This window comes from Danio rerio, chromosome 23 (assembly GCF_049306965.1).
Source record: "Danio rerio strain Tuebingen ecotype United States chromosome 23, GRCz12tu, whole genome shotgun sequence".
Lineage (NCBI taxonomy): Eukaryota > Metazoa > Chordata > Actinopteri > Cypriniformes > Danionidae > Danio > Danio rerio.
Genome location: NC_133198.1, coordinates 34,953,538 through 34,971,555, shown reverse-complemented (window position 1 = coordinate 34,971,555; position 18,018 = coordinate 34,953,538). Strand labels below are relative to the sequence as shown.

At 34.8% G+C, this 18,018-nt stretch overlaps 2 protein-coding genes across 5 annotated transcripts; both read right to left on the bottom strand.

The window, feature by feature from the left end:
* Nucleotides 1-1,408: 1,408 nt before the first annotated feature.
* trappc6b (trafficking protein particle complex subunit 6B) lies at nt 1,409-6,787 on the bottom strand. 3 transcript variants are annotated; one of them, XR_012398316.1, is made up of 6 exons: nt 6,506-6,787; nt 6,322-6,389; nt 5,217-5,334; nt 3,859-5,099; nt 2,496-2,913; nt 1,409-1,699 (listed from the first exon to the last, which is right to left on the bottom strand). XR_012398316.1 is itself a non-coding variant. In NM_001006029.1 (6 exon segments), coding segments are annotated over 6 exon segments (474 nt in total). In that variant the 5' UTR covers nt 6,584-6,787; the 3' UTR covers nt 1,409-1,667.
* Nucleotides 6,788-8,406: 1,619 nt separating this feature from the next.
* On the bottom strand, nt 8,407-16,941 carry plagx (pleiomorphic adenoma gene X). 2 transcript variants are annotated; one of them, XM_021469845.3, is made up of 4 exons: nt 16,711-16,941; nt 14,932-15,008; nt 12,637-12,703; nt 8,407-12,552 (listed from the first exon to the last, which is right to left on the bottom strand). In XM_021469845.3, the coding sequence occupies exon 4, from the start codon at nt 12,504-12,506 to the stop codon at nt 11,364-11,366; it is 1,143 nt and encodes a 380-aa protein (XP_021325520.1). In that variant the 5' UTR covers nt 12,507-12,552; nt 12,637-12,703; nt 14,932-15,008; nt 16,711-16,941; the 3' UTR covers nt 8,407-11,363.
* Nucleotides 16,942-18,018: the final 1,077 nt, after the last annotated feature.

The window sequence follows — 18,018 nt, the reverse complement described above, 5'->3', positions numbered from 1 at the left end:
GAACTGACTTTACAAATAAGCCAATCAGACTGCGTAACGCGGCGCATCTCGTTTCCTATTCGTTCCGTGTTTGTGACGTTACAAAAAAGCAGTCACGTGATCAGCAGAGGCACATTCTTGCTAAAACAATAAAATACCATAGACTGTAGATGCATACCAAAAGGACATTATAAATATTACATATATATCAGTTTCATATATTAATTAGAGATTAATAATTGACAGACACCCATTGCAGTTTCCGATTTGCGGCTAAGCTTTATAGAAAGTGGCTCATATATTCATTAAAGATTATTTATTCACAGACACATTGCCATTTCTGATTTGTGGCCAATGTTTTATAGACAGTGGCTTAATACATATATACCAGTTTAATATAATTAGAGATTATTTACTGACAGACACACATTGAAGTTTCTCTTTTGTGGCTAAAGTTTTATAGACAGTGGCTTATTACATTTTTACCAGTTTTATATATTATTCATTCATTCGTTTTCTTTTCGGCTTAGTCTCTTTATTAATCCGGGGTCGCCACAGCAAAATGAACCGCCAACTTATCCAGCACTTTTGTATGCAGCGGGTGCCCTTCCAGCCACAACCCATCTCTGGGAAGTTTATATATTAATTAGAGATTATTTTATTGACAGACACACATGGACTTTTTGTTCTGCTGCTAAAGCTTTATAAACAGTGGCTTATTACATTTATACCAGTTTAATATAATAATTATAGATTATTTATTGACAGACAAACATTGCTGTTTCTTTTTTGCAGCTTAAGTTTTGTAAAAAGTGGCTTATTGAATTTATACCAGTTTTATTTATCAATAAGATATTATTTATTGACATTGCAGTTTCTTATTGAATTTATACCAGTTTTATTTATCAATAAGAGACTATTTATTGACATTGCAGTTTCTTATTGAATTTATACCAGTTTTATTTATCAATAAGATATTATTTATTGACATTGCAGTTTCTTATTGAATTTATACCAGTTTTATTTATCAATAAGAGACTATTTATTGACATTGCAGTTTCTTATTGAATTTATACTAGTTTTATTTATCAATAAGAGATTATTTATCGACACTGCAGTTTCTTATTTGCGGCAAAAGCTTTATAGAAAGCTTTTCATATATTAGAATATCATAGAATTTCATATATTAATTGGAGATTATTTATTCACAGACACACGTTGAAGTTAAGTGGCTTATTAAATTTATACCAGTTTTATATTAATTAGAGATTGTTCATTGACAGACACGGACAAAGCTTTTTGTAATGTAGCCTTTTGTGATTACTTGATATTAAAAACAAAAAATCTCACCTTTAAACACATATAATGCATTATTTACAATTTCCTATTTATTTACCAATAATCCTCACTTAAAAATGAAGCAAACCCATAGCAGGATTCTAGCTTTAATGCTATTAGTGCAAATGAATAATCAGAACAGTGAATATGGACAGATAATGAGTGTCAAAATACTAACAAAAAATACAGTACATGTCAAAATACATTTAATGCCAGTAGTTTTCAAGTTACTGCAAATTAAAAAAAAAAACTTCATAGTGATATTATTGATAAAATGTGCAGGCAATAAAAAACGACAAGGCAATAAAACTGAGATGCACGTTGTGAACTATATGCTCCATTGTAGTGAATCACATCTTCTGAATCATCACCTGGAATTTACCTAAAAATAAACAAGGCAGAGAAGTGGAGGGATGGAGAGAGACAAAAAAAAGAAACGATTAGTTGCTATTACTTTACTGTTAATTAGTACTTCAGTGTTGCTCACTTATAGATTAAGATTGAATAGTACAGCATATAGTAATTCATTATATGGGAAATTCTACCAGAAATGTAAATTTTTACTTATAAAAATGTGGAAGGGCCTGACTTAAGCTTGTTGTCCTCAAAAAAATCATACAAAACAAGCATAAAATCATATATTTCAATGATAGAACGCATCCTTAATCGCTGTCAGCTTCTCCTCTGTCAAATGATGTCACTTTTGAGTCACAGCCTTAAACATGTTTAAGCTTCTGTAAAGTTTAATGCAAATAAGACAGAACTGACAGAAACATGGGGACAATTGTAATATATATTTGTAGTATTATTTTGTTAAATTTATTTATAATTTCATGTTTTTAATCAATTGATGTGAATGATAACAACTTAATCTTGCTCTTCTGGAGTTTTTTTTTTAAATAACAGTTTTTAGCATAACAAAACTATTAAAGCTGAAGGTTGAGGACAAGGACAATGATGGGTTTGTACATTTGTAAAGTGTTTTTAATAAAGAACAAAAATCTGAGAACCAAATGAATGACACATTCCATTACAGAACAACTCGCATAAATCAAGCTTCAATCCATTCTAGATATTTTATGTTTTGATTTCAGGGACAGATAATGTACTTTTCTGGTAGAATGTCCTGCATAAGTTTGTATATTTTTGCATTTGTAAACATTTTATTTGTGTCTTACAGGCAGGCATGACTGACACTTCCGCCGTGACGATACTTTTCACACCAATGTTTGAAAGTGCTCCTCGGACCAGTCCACAAGTGAAGGCTAAAAACTGCAGTCAAGACAAAAAAGAAACTGAGAATCACCAGAAAAACTGAATATAGAGTATATAGACACCGATCCTCATATCGTTAAAGGGATAGTTCAACTATAAAGAACATTTTCTGGTAATTTACTCACCATCAAAGATGTAGTTTTTTTCCTCACACAATATTAAAGAAGACTTTAAGCTGAAACAGTGTTCCTTAGTTTCAACTAAAATGCAAATCAACGACTCCTGAGTCTTATGAAGTGAAATAATCGGTCTGTGCTATGAAAATGAACACTAATTACAGTATTATTATTATTATTATTATCCATTCATTCGGCTTAGTCCCTTTATTAATCGGGGGTTGCCACAGTGGTCTTATCCAGCATGTGTTTTACACAGCTGATGTCTTTCCAGCTGCAACCCCAGTACTGGGAAACATTCAAACATATTCATTCACACACATACACTACGGACAATTTAGTTTATTCAATTCACCAATAGTGCATGTCTTTGGACTGTGGGGTAAACCGGAGCACCAGGAGGAAACCCCAGCCAACACTGGGAGAACATGTAAACCTCACAAAGAAATGCCAACTGGCCCAGTTGGGACTCGAACCAGTGACTTTCTTGCTGTGAGACGACAGTGATAAACACTGAGCCACCGTTCCCCATTATTATTATTATTATTATTAACATCGGGTGACGCAGTAGCGCAATAGGTAGTGCTGTCGCCTCACAGCAAGAAGGTCGCTGGTTCGAGCCTTGGCTGGGTCAGTTAGAGTTTCTGAGTTTGCATGTTCTCCCTGTGTTCGCGTGGGTTTTCTCTGGGTGCTCCGGTTTCCCCAACTACGTAGAACATGTGATGGATAACTTGGTGGTTCCGCTGTGGCGACCTTGGATTAATAAAGGGACTAAGCCAAAAAGAAAATGAATGAATGAATATTATTATTTTTATTATTATTATTAATTAACAGCACAAAGTCCGGAGTGCATTCAAAATTCTGAAACACAAGTATCCTATTGCAAAATGAACTTTAGCTAGTGAGCAGATGCTATTTGTCTACACAGACTGATCGTTTTGTTTTAAAATGGCTTAATGTTTCATCATGACCCACTGAAGATACTTTTGTTTTACCTGTATCTGTTTTTGAATTGTTATTGACTGCATTTTTATTAACACAAAAACAGTGGTTGAAGCTAAAAAAAAACTTCTTTAATGTTCAACTGCAAAAGTCAGCTACATTTTAAATGAATAAATTAAGAGCAAATTTTCATTTTTGGGTGAACTGCCCCTTTAAGGTGTTTTCATTCAAATAAAACAAAATGTTGAAGATACTAAGTGCGCTCAGATCACATACTTGTGCGCTATTCTACACCATCTTGTAGTATAAATAGTGTAAGCAGTGCATTCACACTGAAATATCTAAAAAGAACAAAAGCAATTTAAATACCCAGTTATTTCCACTTATTTAACTGATAAAAAGAAGAGATGTAGTGGAAGTGGTGGAGCTGTTGGCCCCTAAGGTTGGATTACTTTATTTAATTTGAATTGTGCAAGCAAAATTACACAATGCAAGCGATTATGCTGCCTCCCAATGGTGAATGAGGTTATACACATGTCAGGTTTATTTGGTAGTTTGTACATTTATATGACAATTTGGTAGTTTTGTCAAATGGTTTGACAAATAATGGTCAGTACAAATATGTTAGTGTTCTATTTGGGTCAACATTAAACTCATACATTACATGGCCGAGTGTATAAGTGTGTATAAGTTACGGCTGCACAATATTGGAAAACTCTGACATTGTGATATTTTGTTTTTCTGCAATAAATATTATATGGATAGAGTTTCATCAGGTGCCTTGAATAACTCGATTTAGAAAGTACTCATTAATTCAGATTGATTGTGATAGAATCATGCATAAAAATAATCAACTTAGGAATGTTGCTTTATGGTTTTGTATAACAGTATTCAGGTACAGAAAAAGGAAATGCATCGTCTTCATTGTATGAATAATACAACTAAATGTTTCCTTATAAAAGTTACAACTGGTACAATTGATTCTGCCTGATTGCTTTAAACTCTCTTGAAATGTTCATACATTTCAAAAACACACTATGACTCCTGGACAACTGTGAACCCAACTAAACATTGCATATCCAGCGATGTGGCTAATGCACATTGCGATATCGATGCTGAAATAATATAGTTTGCAGCCCTGGTGTAAGTGTGTAGTATGTGATTTAGTAGTGGTTTATTTTAAAAAAGTACATCTCAGGTTATGTTTATGTTTTCATTCATTCATTTTCTTGTCAGCTTAGTACCCTTATTAATCCGGGATCGCCGCAGCAGAATGAACCGCTACCTACTGCGCCACTGCGTCGCCTGTTTATGTTTTCATTCAATGTATTATTAAAGTTTATTAAAGATGTTTGTGCTGGTTACCTTCGGCGCATGTTCCAGATACTGTTTGCCAGCAGACAGTTGGGTCAGTAGGCGGAACTTGTTATCTTGTAGTACATAAATACCCTACAAACAATTTGCACAATTGTTTGTATCTGTATTAATCATGTTAATAAGCATTGTCAATAAGCTTCATGAATGTACTTAAAATAAAAACAATCTGAATTCCAATACTGTGCAAACCTGGTGGTTTGTTCTCAGGTTGTCAATCTGCTTCTTAAAAACACTGGTCCAGAAATCTTTGCAGATGAACTTCATAACGTCAAGCTCATCTTTAAAGCGTGGCGTGTCTTTGGTAAACCTGTAAACGAAATGATATATCAATAATAAATAATTATATAAAATAAATACATAAAATAACCAATAAAACTACTTCAAGTGTAATATCACAATACATAAGACTTATCCTAATAAATAAATGAAAATAACTGGTCTATTACATTTTCAGTAAACCAATTACAAACAACTCACATATATGAATAGAATATTTCAGTGACAGTCTGCACAACTACTAATAAAATTGCTTCAAAAGTAACACTATACATATATATATATATATATATATATATATATATATATATATATATATATATATATATATATATATATATATATAATTGACTTAATGATAAGATTTATCCTAATAAATAATTAAAAATAACAATTCGATTACATGTTTAGTAAGCTAATTGCAAACAACTCGCATAGTTTAGTATTTAAATACAGTGCTCAGCATAAATGACTACAGCCCATTTTGAAAAATTAAGATTTTTATCCATTTCTCACTTAATATTGGTAAAATAGTTTGGTGCATTTGGAAAAAAAAATAGATTTATATACTGAAATATTTATTAAAATAATATTTTAGTCATAGAGCATCTTTAGAAATAGAGAGATAATACATTTAAAATCGTGAAATATTGAAACAAAATGTTATAATTTATTTTGTTTCTCTTAAATTATGCTCTTTTTAATTTTTGTATTTAATTTTTTACCCTAATATAAATTTGGATGTACTATTATTTGACCATTAACATAAGTTATTTTGTTAGATTAGCCCCAGGTTTGGCTTCAGTACTGACTAATCTAATGTATATGCAGAAATGTAGTATTGTAAAGCATCCTATAGAAAATATTAATTTAAAGGAGATATTTGTGAGGGTTGTAGTTGAACATTTCAGTGACATTTTGCACAACTACCAATAGACCTGCTTCAAGAGTAACAGCACAACATATATAATAAATTGACTTGAGGATACAATTTAGACCTATGAATGAAAAGATGTACCTCTCAATAAGTCCTTGTCCCACACGAAAGCCCATGTTCTCAAGTTTAGAAACACATCGTCCATTCTCCTGTTCACAGCAGTATGTTGCATTAATTCTACATCCCCACACTTACAGTAATTTGTTTCATTATTGCTTGACGTTTACAGTTATATCATTAGGCTATTCTGTTGCACAGGTCTTACCGATTCCCCAGTTTCTGCACTGTTGACATACTGAATGATTTCACTGTGTAGGAACTGAAAAAGAGCCTCATCTGCCATCTCGAGCCAGTCCAGCCGATGCCCCACTGAAACTGACCGGCGACGAACAACGGCAGAACCAACCAATCCGACTACAGGTATAAATCAACTGCTGCTTCAATAAACAGACAGCTATTCATTGTGCGAATGTCATTATAGGTGAAATATTTTGCTAGTGTTTTCGATTGAAAGGAATGGTCCTTCTTTACATTGGTTCCACTTCCTGTTTGGATGACAGTTAGCTGTCCTTTCATATGCCCGACTGCAAGTTTGTTTATTTGGAAACGGATTTCTTTCCACGCAACGTGGAGATAAACGATAATAAAATCTTGCCGTTTTGTAGATGTAATCACTTTTCTTAAGTCAGAATCTGTAGTTAAATTAAGATTTCAAGACATAGAAACATTTTAAGATAATTTCTACAGTAGACGACCACAAGTCCCCTGTGTGTTTTTTAGAAAATATATATATTTTACACATTAGGCAATTGCTGTCAATTGCTCAGAATTGATCAATATATTACATAAGGGACGTAACCATAGCCTAAGCAGTGACGAGGGCTGCAAATTAGCTTTATGTTATCTTTGTATAACAATTTCAAGTGTATTTTCCCTGTAAAATAAAAAAAATCTGATAAAAAAATAAAAATAATTAATTAAAACTTTCCAGCAATTATTCAAGTCAGTCAGTTATGAGTTAGCAAGTAATGCGAAATGAGTAATAAAAGATAACCATAACCTTTCGTTAAATAAATATTGTCCTATGTTTTGTGCCTTAACTTATATAATAAGTTTAAATTTTATGTTTTTAGTCGTGGTGCAACTTCAACAAACATAATTACAGTTTACAGTTTGCATCTAACTTAGCTGTATGCGATCCAAAAGTTTACATTCATATATCTTGTATATGTTATTTTTCATAGCCTAACATCACTCAGTCTATGTCTTGTATTTATATTTTAAGTTTTTATATCTAAAAAAAGTTTTAATAGCTTATTCGATGTAGTGTAGTCAACATGACAATACTTTTTATATTTAAATTGAATGTAATGATTGTGTAATATTCATAAAACAAGAAGCGATTCCCGTTGAGTAACAAAATAGGTGTAAATAAATGTTTGAATAACTAAAGGAAATGTTGTGTGTGATTAGTTTGCATCACTGGCAGCTAGCGCTCTGCAACTCTCACATGGTTGCCCACTGAAGCTACCTGGATGTCAGTACCTGGATGGGAGACCACATGAGAAAGCTAGGTTGCCGCTGGAAGTGGCGTTAGTGAGAACAGCAGGGGCGCTCAACCTGCGGTCTGTTTGTGTCCTAATGCCCCAGTATAGTGAAGGGGACACTACACTATCAGTGGATGCCGTCTTTCGAATGAGATGTTAAAAGACGTTGAAAATACTAGGATGTCCTTGAAACACTGCCAAATTTGCCCACTGGCCTCCTAACCATCCCTATATCATAATTGGCTTCATCACTCTTCTCTGCACCAATTAGCTTGTGTGCGGTCTGGCGCAATATAGCAGCCGTAGCATCATTTAGGTGGATGCTGCACACTAGGGAGGATGAGGAGATTCCCCCAAAAAGTGTAACACGCTTTCAGTTTTTAGAAAAAAGAAAAAAAAATTTCACTTTATAAAATGTAAGGAATTTTATTATTATCAATAATATTTTCTATTATTTATATCATTATTATATATATAAAAAACATTCTGTAACATTAAATATAGCATGGTGATTTATATTTACTTGAATATTTCTTGTAATAGACACGATAACCAATAAATGTCATTTTAGTGACTATTTTACTGAGAGTAATTATTAAAGCATGAAACACACCATGACTCAAAATCTACAAGATACTTTATTTCTTAATTCATCCTCAACATTGTTTCTTTCTGCATACGCCATCTCGCACTCACCCACTTCTGCTTTCAGAATGAAAACAAACAGTCCTCGGAACAAAAAATGCCAATGCTTGGAAATTTTAAAGATGTAAAGCACCTGTTTACTCGCGCTAAACAGCCTCTGAAACTTTACATTTCTCACTAAAGGTACAGTACAGCTGTGCACAGAGTGCATCTCACTGAGGTAGATCAGTCTGAGTCCAATACATCACAGTTGAGTTGAGTTGCCAGCTTCATTTGAGTTCGGCCAAAGAGGGAAATGCTCATGAACAAAATGTGATTAACAGAATAAACTCATCAAGTGAATTCAGTCCTTCGTTTGGCTTAAACAAAACGGACTTGACAACATACACCGTCAGTCACCTTTTAGGTCACTGATGAATGTAACACTGAGTCAAAACAATAGTGAGGCAGTGCTAAAATGCCATTCAAATTTACATGATATAACACTTTTTTTTTCTGACAGTGCTCCTGGGTTTTGCTTGGAGAAGTACATGAAGTGCTTCAGCAATAGCAGGGCTTGTGCTAAGCTTATTTAGCCTGAAACTCCAAAACAATGAGCAAATTTCATAGTGTGAAATTTTTGCAAGTAAAATTATTTGTCCACTATACTTTCTATAGAGATATTCAGGGCACACATATGATCTTTATCATTAAACAAAACAAAAAAGTTGTTATATTTTACTTAGTTCCCATAATGGGAATTTGTCAGGATGGGTTATGTAATTTTATACAAATATTCACTAATCATTATGATTTTTCAATTCCAGAATAATTAATACTTTCTCTTCTCACTTACAAAATACTCTGGAATGAACGGAGAGAGATGGGGGATTTACAGGAGACGAGCGAGTCCTTTCATTAGCATTAAGGATGTGAACAACCAAAGCACCTACAAATTTTACCTAAAGGCTAAAATCAACACAAGCTAATGAATTAAATGCTAATTAATCTCCTGATTCTACAAATTTTCTGTAGAACTAACCCTAACTAAACCTGTAGAGCAACCTATAAAGAAAGAAAAACATCAAAAATGAGATCATGTTCTTCATGCTATTCGCATGAGGATTTGCTTCATTTCTTGTCAAACCACTGAATCCTTTTCATGACAAGATTCAGCTTAAAGAGGTAGGTTTTTTGTGTTGTGTGACCGTGAGCTGAGAGGAACATCTAAGACCACAGTTCAACTTGACTGGGTGTGGTGTGGACACATTTTTCGGCAGGTTTTTGGGCTAAAAACAGTTAAGTGTTGAAAAGTGAAGACCAGCTTATGCAAAAGTCACTTTCAAAGTTTTCTGTCGTCTGGCATACAGGTTCAGGGATTCGGGGTAACCTCAATATGAACACAATCACACTATATCAAGTAAGTCAGTTGCTATTGATAACATACGAGTTGGTCTAGCTTGTTTCTGGTTGCAAGTTGAATCGCTACTACCATCAGGATTTGTAGGTAAGCGGAGTGAAAAAACAGCCTCTCTTCTAGTTTCAATATCTATAACAGAAATGCTCTTGAAGTTTGGGGTTTCTGCACATTTCCGTGACTTCCTAAAAACTGCACTTAACACAAATGTAGACACTGAAGTGGTGATCAGTTCAATAGTATTTGGATGCAGGCTTGGCTTTGCATGAACGGAGTCATGTATAAAAGCACCCTTGTCAAATTCATTCATTTTCCTTCAGCTTAGTCATTTAAGGTTCGCCATAGCGGGAACTTGATAACTATTCCAGCATATGCACATTCCAGCTATTTACACAGCAGATGCCCTTCCGGTCACTGGGTAACATCCGTAAACTCTAACATTAATACACGGACCAATTTTGTTCATCCAATTTATCTTGTTATGCCTGAGCATATTGGTGGGTTGTCTTTTCTGTGCTGCTGTGTTTCTCTCTCTCCTGTCCTCTTTCCAAGTCGCCCTACTTGACTGAACGTGCCACAGGCATGCACTGTGGTTGGTGCTTGGAGAACACAGCATCTTTTAAAACGGAGACTGACGGATTTAGATCTTGAGCAGTGGGAGAAGGACAACTTTATTTAAGGTACCCTCCATCTTTCTTCTCTCACCTCTTTGTAGTGACTGTGGTAACACCAATTTTGTACTATGAAGCAGTAAACTGAACACTGTAGGGGCTGAGTGCCATTTATTTTCAAGTGATTTTTCTCCTGTTTCTTGGTTTAAGGAGGAAAGGAAGTATTTGTAATTTATTTTCTGCATTTTTTTTTATTCTATTAGACAAGTTATCTTCAGGGTGGACCACATACCGCATGTCTTCAGACGTAGGGGAAACTGAAGCACTTGGAGGAAACCCACTCGAACACGGGGAGATCATGCAAACTCCACACAGAAATGCCAATTGACCCATCCAGGGTTCAAACCAGAGACCTCTTTGCTGTGAGGTGAAAGTACTAACCACTGAGCCACCATGTCGCCTCTACCCTCAGCAAATGCTTTGCAACATTTGCATGGCCTATCTCAGACAATATTATCAAACAGCTGAAATTTCATAAGTGACGATAAATGTGACCACACCTTCAGTCATTGAAGTGCCGTTGATAAAAAAATAAAAAAAGTGCTTCATTATACAACGGAGAGAACACTGAAACAGCATTATTTTCCTTCTTGACAAAAAATATTGAGGTATTTCTTTTCTAACCTTTCAGTATATGTTTCTTTTATCACTACAAAACAGTTACTCGGAAGACCCTCTAGGAAAATCCACAAAGTTAAAACTACTCTAAAAGCAAACCTCCATCTATTCTAGCGATCATCTTGTCTATTTCTACATTTGAAGACCTCGCATCCACTTCACTTTACCGTCTCCAGTTCATTACCTATATGCTACTTGGCAATGATGCAACGGGGCTTTTGTTTCGGACAGGTTGTTGGTAGTGGATCATTGCTGGAAGGCCTGATGGAATCGAGGTAGAGTGGGAGAGAAACCAGAGAGCTGGTTTAAGTGCCCTGCAGCCTGAGGCTCATGCAGTGACTGTGGCTGAAATGAGGTAAGAGGCCCAGAGAGCTGCGAGGTAGGGCTCGGGGACACGGCGGGGGCAGCCGAGGTGGTGGAGTATCCCAAAGGAGTGCTGTAAGGAGGCAGACCGAACGGCAGGAAGCCCAGCAGATGTGAAAGGTCCATGTTGGCAGAGCTGGCGGGCGGCTCGGCGGAGGTGAACGCGGAGTTCCTGAGGGTGAAATGCGCACTCTGACCTCCCAAACTCTCAGGAAGGAGGTCCCCGGGCCGGGAGACGGCAGTCGCCACAGCTGCCTGCGGAGGCATTGGCCCACACTGGAGTTCAGTCAGGAAGTTCTCCATCTCTGCTTTCAGATATGAGGTAGTGGAGCTGGGCTGATATCTGGGTGTCTGCTGGTACTGCTGCGGCGGAGGCTTGTTTGGCTCGAGGTAGCAGCCCATACCCACTGGGCTGGACAGGGGGCCAGACACCATCCCGTGATGATGGTGACTGACCCCTGAGGTAGATGCGCTCTGAAGGCCTTGCGAGTTGAACATTGCCATCGGAAATGCCTCAGTGACGTCCTTTGGAGATCCGACAGAGCACATGGTGGGACTGGGCTCTTCTTTAATGGGCAATGTTGGCAGGGCATCCAACTCTTGCGCGTGGCTCTTCTTCAGGTGTCGGGTGAGGTGATCCCGACGGCCAAAGCGTTGAGCACAACGTGGACAAAGGAAGTCCCGTCTGCCAGTGTGTACCACAGCATGGCGCCTTACATCCTTGCGGGTAAAGAAGCGTCGGCCGCACCGCTCGCATTGATGCTTCCTTTCTCGTACCACAGTCCCCGGAGGGGGCCGACCAGTGTGCGTGCTCAAGTGCTCCAGTAACGCCGGCATGCTCTCAAACACCTGGCGGCAGACCTTACAGGTGAGGTCACTGGAGGCAGAGGTGGCGTGTGTGGCCACGTGGCGTCTCAGACCCAGGCGAGTGTTGTAATGCTTCCCGCATTCCTCGCAGCGCAGCTCCTGCTTGTTGGGGTCGTGGGTCTGCAGGTGGCCGTTTAGCTGGTCTTTGCCATGGTACATTTTCTCATATATATGGGTCGCTTTCTAGGATTGTATCACTGTACATCTGGGAGAAGTCAAACATAATTAGTGGCTACAAGGACAGAAATAGAGAACAACCACATATGAGAGAAAAGTATTTCACAGGTACCTGAGAAGAAGCTCCGACAGGTGATTTTTCTTGTGAGTGAAGGTTGTTTTTTTGCATGTTCAAACTTCTGCAGACAACAGCACACAAATGCAGCAGTTAAGAATTGGTTTCCCAAAACAATTCATATTGAATTCATAAAAGGGATCATCCTCTAATTTAATAAGATTAAAAAAGCAATCAATAAATGAACACGCTCAAATTACATACCTATGAAATACAAAATACAAAATAAGGATGCTCAAAATAACCATTTAACTGTTAACCAAATGAGTGCGTTTTATTAATGGTATCAGTTAAACGATAAAAAGACATATATATATATATATATATATATCATTCTTTAATCAAATGAAAGCAGAGGCGGAGTTTCTGTTGATTAAATACATATTTTCTGTGGAGCAATTGATTTGAGGTAGCCTGCTATTTTTATTTGACGAAGAAAAAAATAAATAAATGACTGCACAAACAGCATATGAAGGATTCAGTTAGTGTTTTCGTTTTGTAACCTAAACCTATTATTCAAGGAAAAATATCAAGGGCATGATTATTTATTTAAATACCTGTCAACCCTCCTGTTTTTCCTGGTATTGTCTTGTATTTTACAATTATATCCCGCTGAAATCCCGTAAAAGTATTTTCCTGTATTTCTACTGTATTTTCAATAAAAGGGTGGCAATAAACATTAAAGAGTCAATCCTTCCTATAAGTAACCCATACCGCTGAACCACCGGGGAATGCTGCTTGCTCTTAAATGTGAATTTGTTCTGTGCTTCCAGTTTATATATATATATATATATATATATATATATATATATATATATATATATATATATATATATATATATATATATATATATATATGTATATATATATATATATATATATATATAAAAACGATGAGATTTTGCGATCATCAAAACAGTTCATGTAAGCAGAGCGTGACTGTCAGACGCATTCCATATTGATAAATAGATGCTAAACTGTTTAATTTATTTGCAGGTTTTACTAATCTAAACTTGTTACATCCTTTTTAAATAATAATAATAATAATGACAAAAATAACAATAATAATGAAACAAATTACTGATCGTGTCAACTATTTATTTACAATGAAACAGCTCCAGATAAACATATTTAGTAATCTGTGGAAACTTTTTTTTTCGGTGACGAGGGTGCAGAGAGGGGAGGTTGGGTAAGTTTAGGGTCAGGTTAGGGTGGGGGTTATCCCATATTTTCAAATCCAATGGTTGACAGGTAGGTTTATTAGATTCTTTTTATTTAGTTTATTCTGTTTTTCTATGCTGTTGGAAATAAGGCAAGTTCTTGAAGATGTACAGTTGTTCATGTTAAAATTAATCAGTATTTTTTTTTTGTGTGTCAGACACAAAATATACATGTCAATTATTTTTTTAATTAAAAAATTTTATATTAATCTGACCAGTTAACCATTAATATTCGGTAATTGAGCAGCAATTGTCGGTTGGCAAAACTGACCGAAATGAACATCCTTAGAACAAATCCAGAAAAACAAACCTAACTTTGAAGCTCCAGAGCTTTCAAAAATTATACATTTCAAAAATTATAAATTTAAAAAAAAAATTCAAAAATTATAAATTTCAAAAATTATAATTAGATATGTGGCATAATCATTTACAAAAGTAGACTAGCACAACTACTATTCCTGCTAAATTTAAGCTAGGTATTTTGGCTTTTGGTACATAAGAAACAGACAGAAATATTAACCACATCATAGAAATTGTTACATTTTTTAGGAGAGAGTTCAACTGAAAATGAAAATGCTTTACTCATCCTTAACTTGTTCAGCTTCTTTCTTCTGTTGAACACAAAGAAAAGTATATTGAAGAATTTTGGAACAAACAGCCACTGACATCCATAGGAATGTTTGTTTGAACTAAGGATGTCACCGGCTGTTGCTTTCCTGTATATTCTTAAGAATATCTTCTTTAATGTTCAACAGAAGAAAAATTCAAAAAAAAGTTTTGAACCACTTGATGGCGAGGAAATGCTCATTTGTGTGAACTATCAAGAACAATTTAATTAGATCTGTCGAAAAATGTCGACAAACATATATTTAAAGACTTTATAATTGTTTAACAAATATATATATATTTTTTTTTTAAACTTGTAACAAGTACTTAATGGAAGAGCAGCACAGTCCGTAAACATCCCTTCCTGCCTCTGAATGGTAATAGATTTCAACACAAGAAACTTAAAAACACCCTGAGGTGACATCAATGATGACTAGTTAGTGACATTTATAAAGGGTTTGTTTACCTGTTTCAAGTCTCACAAAAGCACATTCATTATCTTGACAGACCTCCGGAAAACACATCTTCTTTATTTTTCCCTCCCTTTTAGACAACAGATAGACATCACTCATGCAATCTTTTCACATTTTTAATAAGCTATTCAAAGAAACTTATTTTAACATAACTTTTTATTATTTTTATGAATGTGCTTGAGCTTTTAGTTGGGATGAAATGTGCTGCCTTATGTATAATCTTTAATAGCATACCATTGCTATTAGGCATGGGACGATAACCGTTTTTAAGGTTTGAAAAAGTCAAGAATTTAAAACCATCAACATTTTTAAAATAAAATATATTGTGTTTAATAGGGAAAAAAGTAGTTTTTTACCCAGACATTGAAAATTTTAATTTAACTAGCTTCAATTATTACATTATTATAATGCAGAGTACATTTGTTAGCTTTAATGTACTGTCAACTATTTATTTACTAATGTTAAAGATTACTAACCACTATAAATATATTGCTGTTAGTTTGTTAGCTAATACATGACCTAATGTTCACAAACAAGCATTGTTGTAAAGTGCTACCTGTAGCAAAAATTATGAACTCTTTAACGAGTTCAAGCTTTTTAAAATCCTTGAATTTTAAAATCCCAAATGGCTTTTAATCTAGTAACTGTCCTACTAATTACGTAGAAACAATACATTTCAATGTCAATAATATTCAAAAACAATATATTATAGTAATATGGCATGAAAATATGAGACAAAAGTAAATGGTACACATATTATAAAATGTCATTAAATAAGAAATAAGTCTAAATACACTAAAAGCACCTGTTGATTTAGTATTTAGCCTCAATATGTTTTAGGGTCTGAAAATCTCTAAAGAGACAGAACATTGTGATTAAATTGTGTCACTTTAATAGTATTAAATGAGGGTTGAGCATTGAATTGTGTTTTATAAGAAATGTAGGTGGGACAAAATGTGCCTCAACTGTGCATTAGCATTACTTTTATCCAGCTAGAAACGCACAATTATTTTAATAATTAAACTATATCAAATAGTACATATTAATACAACAATTACAGCACAATTTTAGATAAATAGGTCTGCTTATTTTTAAGTTTTTAATATTCAAAATCCAAATAGCTAACAAAATATTTTAGCTAACGTTATATGCTACTAATTACAGAAATAGCACAACTCCACGTTTCAACTAACATGACATGTAAATATGGAAATACATTTGCATTATACATACAGAAGTTATTGTTGCGTAATATATGAACAAATAAAAACACACTATGAAGCTTGAAACTAACAGTTTCTAGTATTTTCTCATAGTTATCTGACTTTAGAAAGCATGTTGGTTTTGTAACGTGTTTACTTCTGGCACGTTTCGGCTTCAGAATTCTGGCTACACGTTTCGCTTCAGCAAACTTGCTCTCAAATTAAAGAGCTGTAAAACATTGCGATTAAAATTATAGAACCGACATTATTCGTTATAAAATAGCAAAAACAATCCATCCAAATTCCCATAACGTTAAACGTAAGTTATATTTAAAACAAACAAACACACTGAATACACAAACAGTGTTGCGCGCAGCTAATGTGTTTGCTCATGCACGCAACATTTGAGCCTCTTATGAGGGTGAATGGCAGACATTTATCTTCCCAAAAGCCTAAAAATACCATCCACGAAACTCTATGAGGGTTTCTAACGCGCGAGCATACCCGCAAACAGTCCACGCGGTCCTAAATTAACAATATAACATTTGCATAAAACAGTCTTGTGCTCACCACAAACTTTTGATCCCCGCAAAAAGTTGCATTCAACGCGCATTCCTCCATTTTACATCTCGCAACGGTGCAAACGAAAAATTCGTTTCTAGGCCATACCGCGGTAAATTCTCCCGAACTGTTGGCAGAGGACAACTTATTTTTTGTTCAATAATGTGTGTATTTTTCGGGCCTGCTGTTTCTTTCCCTCTAAACACAGCAGCAGTTCTCGAGCCGACGGGCGCGTGCATTGTGGGAACATGACGTCAGAGCACTTTGGCCAACTTTCAGGGTGGGATTTCACTCTTATTTTTCAGCATTTAAACTAATAACACTCACCGGTTCTAAATTATGTAAATACATTAAAATATCACGTAGAATTAACATAAAAATATAATGATTTCATTCGTTAAGCCCAGCCTACCTAAAAGAGAAAATTTAAGTTTTTTTGTTAAATCGCTTATATAAATAGCGATTTTATTTACAATAATAGTGTATTTTAGGATGTATAATTTTTATGCTATTATTCGGCTGTTTACGAGGCTCAGTTTGTTGCATTAAAATCCTTTAAACGCGGGTGCTATAAGTGTCAAAACAGCAGAACCTTTTCTGCGCCTTTGAGTATATTTGCATGACTTTAAGGTTATGTTTGGCACAATTTCGTTTTTAATTTTAATATACATCACGAGTCATGCGTTTGTAGTGTTGTTTTCAATAAACGAGTGAGTTTGCAGTAATATTTGCACATGCGACATTCACATCCCGGAAAGTCTCGTCAGAAACTGCATGTGAGAAAGCGACGAGCAGACAAAACACTTGACGAACCATCTGCGAAGGGTCTTAAAATTGTTTGTTAATCACGGTTAATTTTCCATTATTACTATGACAGAACCAAATAAAAAATATCCAAGTATGTTTTAGAAAATTAGCCTACTTTAGGCTTAAATAGACTTAGGCTATTATAAACTGATATATTCATATTCATAATTTGGATTAAAGAAATTGTTACTGTTAAATTATGTGAAAAGCTTTTGCAAAAAACCACAATACAGCCTGAGAGAACGACTGATTTTATTAACAACCCAAAAAAGATATCTCATTTAGCATAAAAACTGCTATTAAAAGCAATATAGCCTATTCGAACACTTTTGAGGAACTCTTATTGAATTAGATGTTCAATCAAAATCAATAGCTGCAATTTGTTTTTAAATTTTAATATATGAATTCAACATGTTTCACCATTAAAACGACATTAGCCTATACTTTTGATTAAATGGATTTAAAATATTCAATTATTATTGTCCCTGTGTTAAACTTCTCTTGCTCAAC

Excerpts from the sequence above, each read along its gene's own strand:
- plagx (XM_021469845.3), bottom strand. The coding sequence starts at position 12,506 with ATGTACCATGGCAAAGACCAGCTAAACGGCCACCTGCAGACCCACGAC.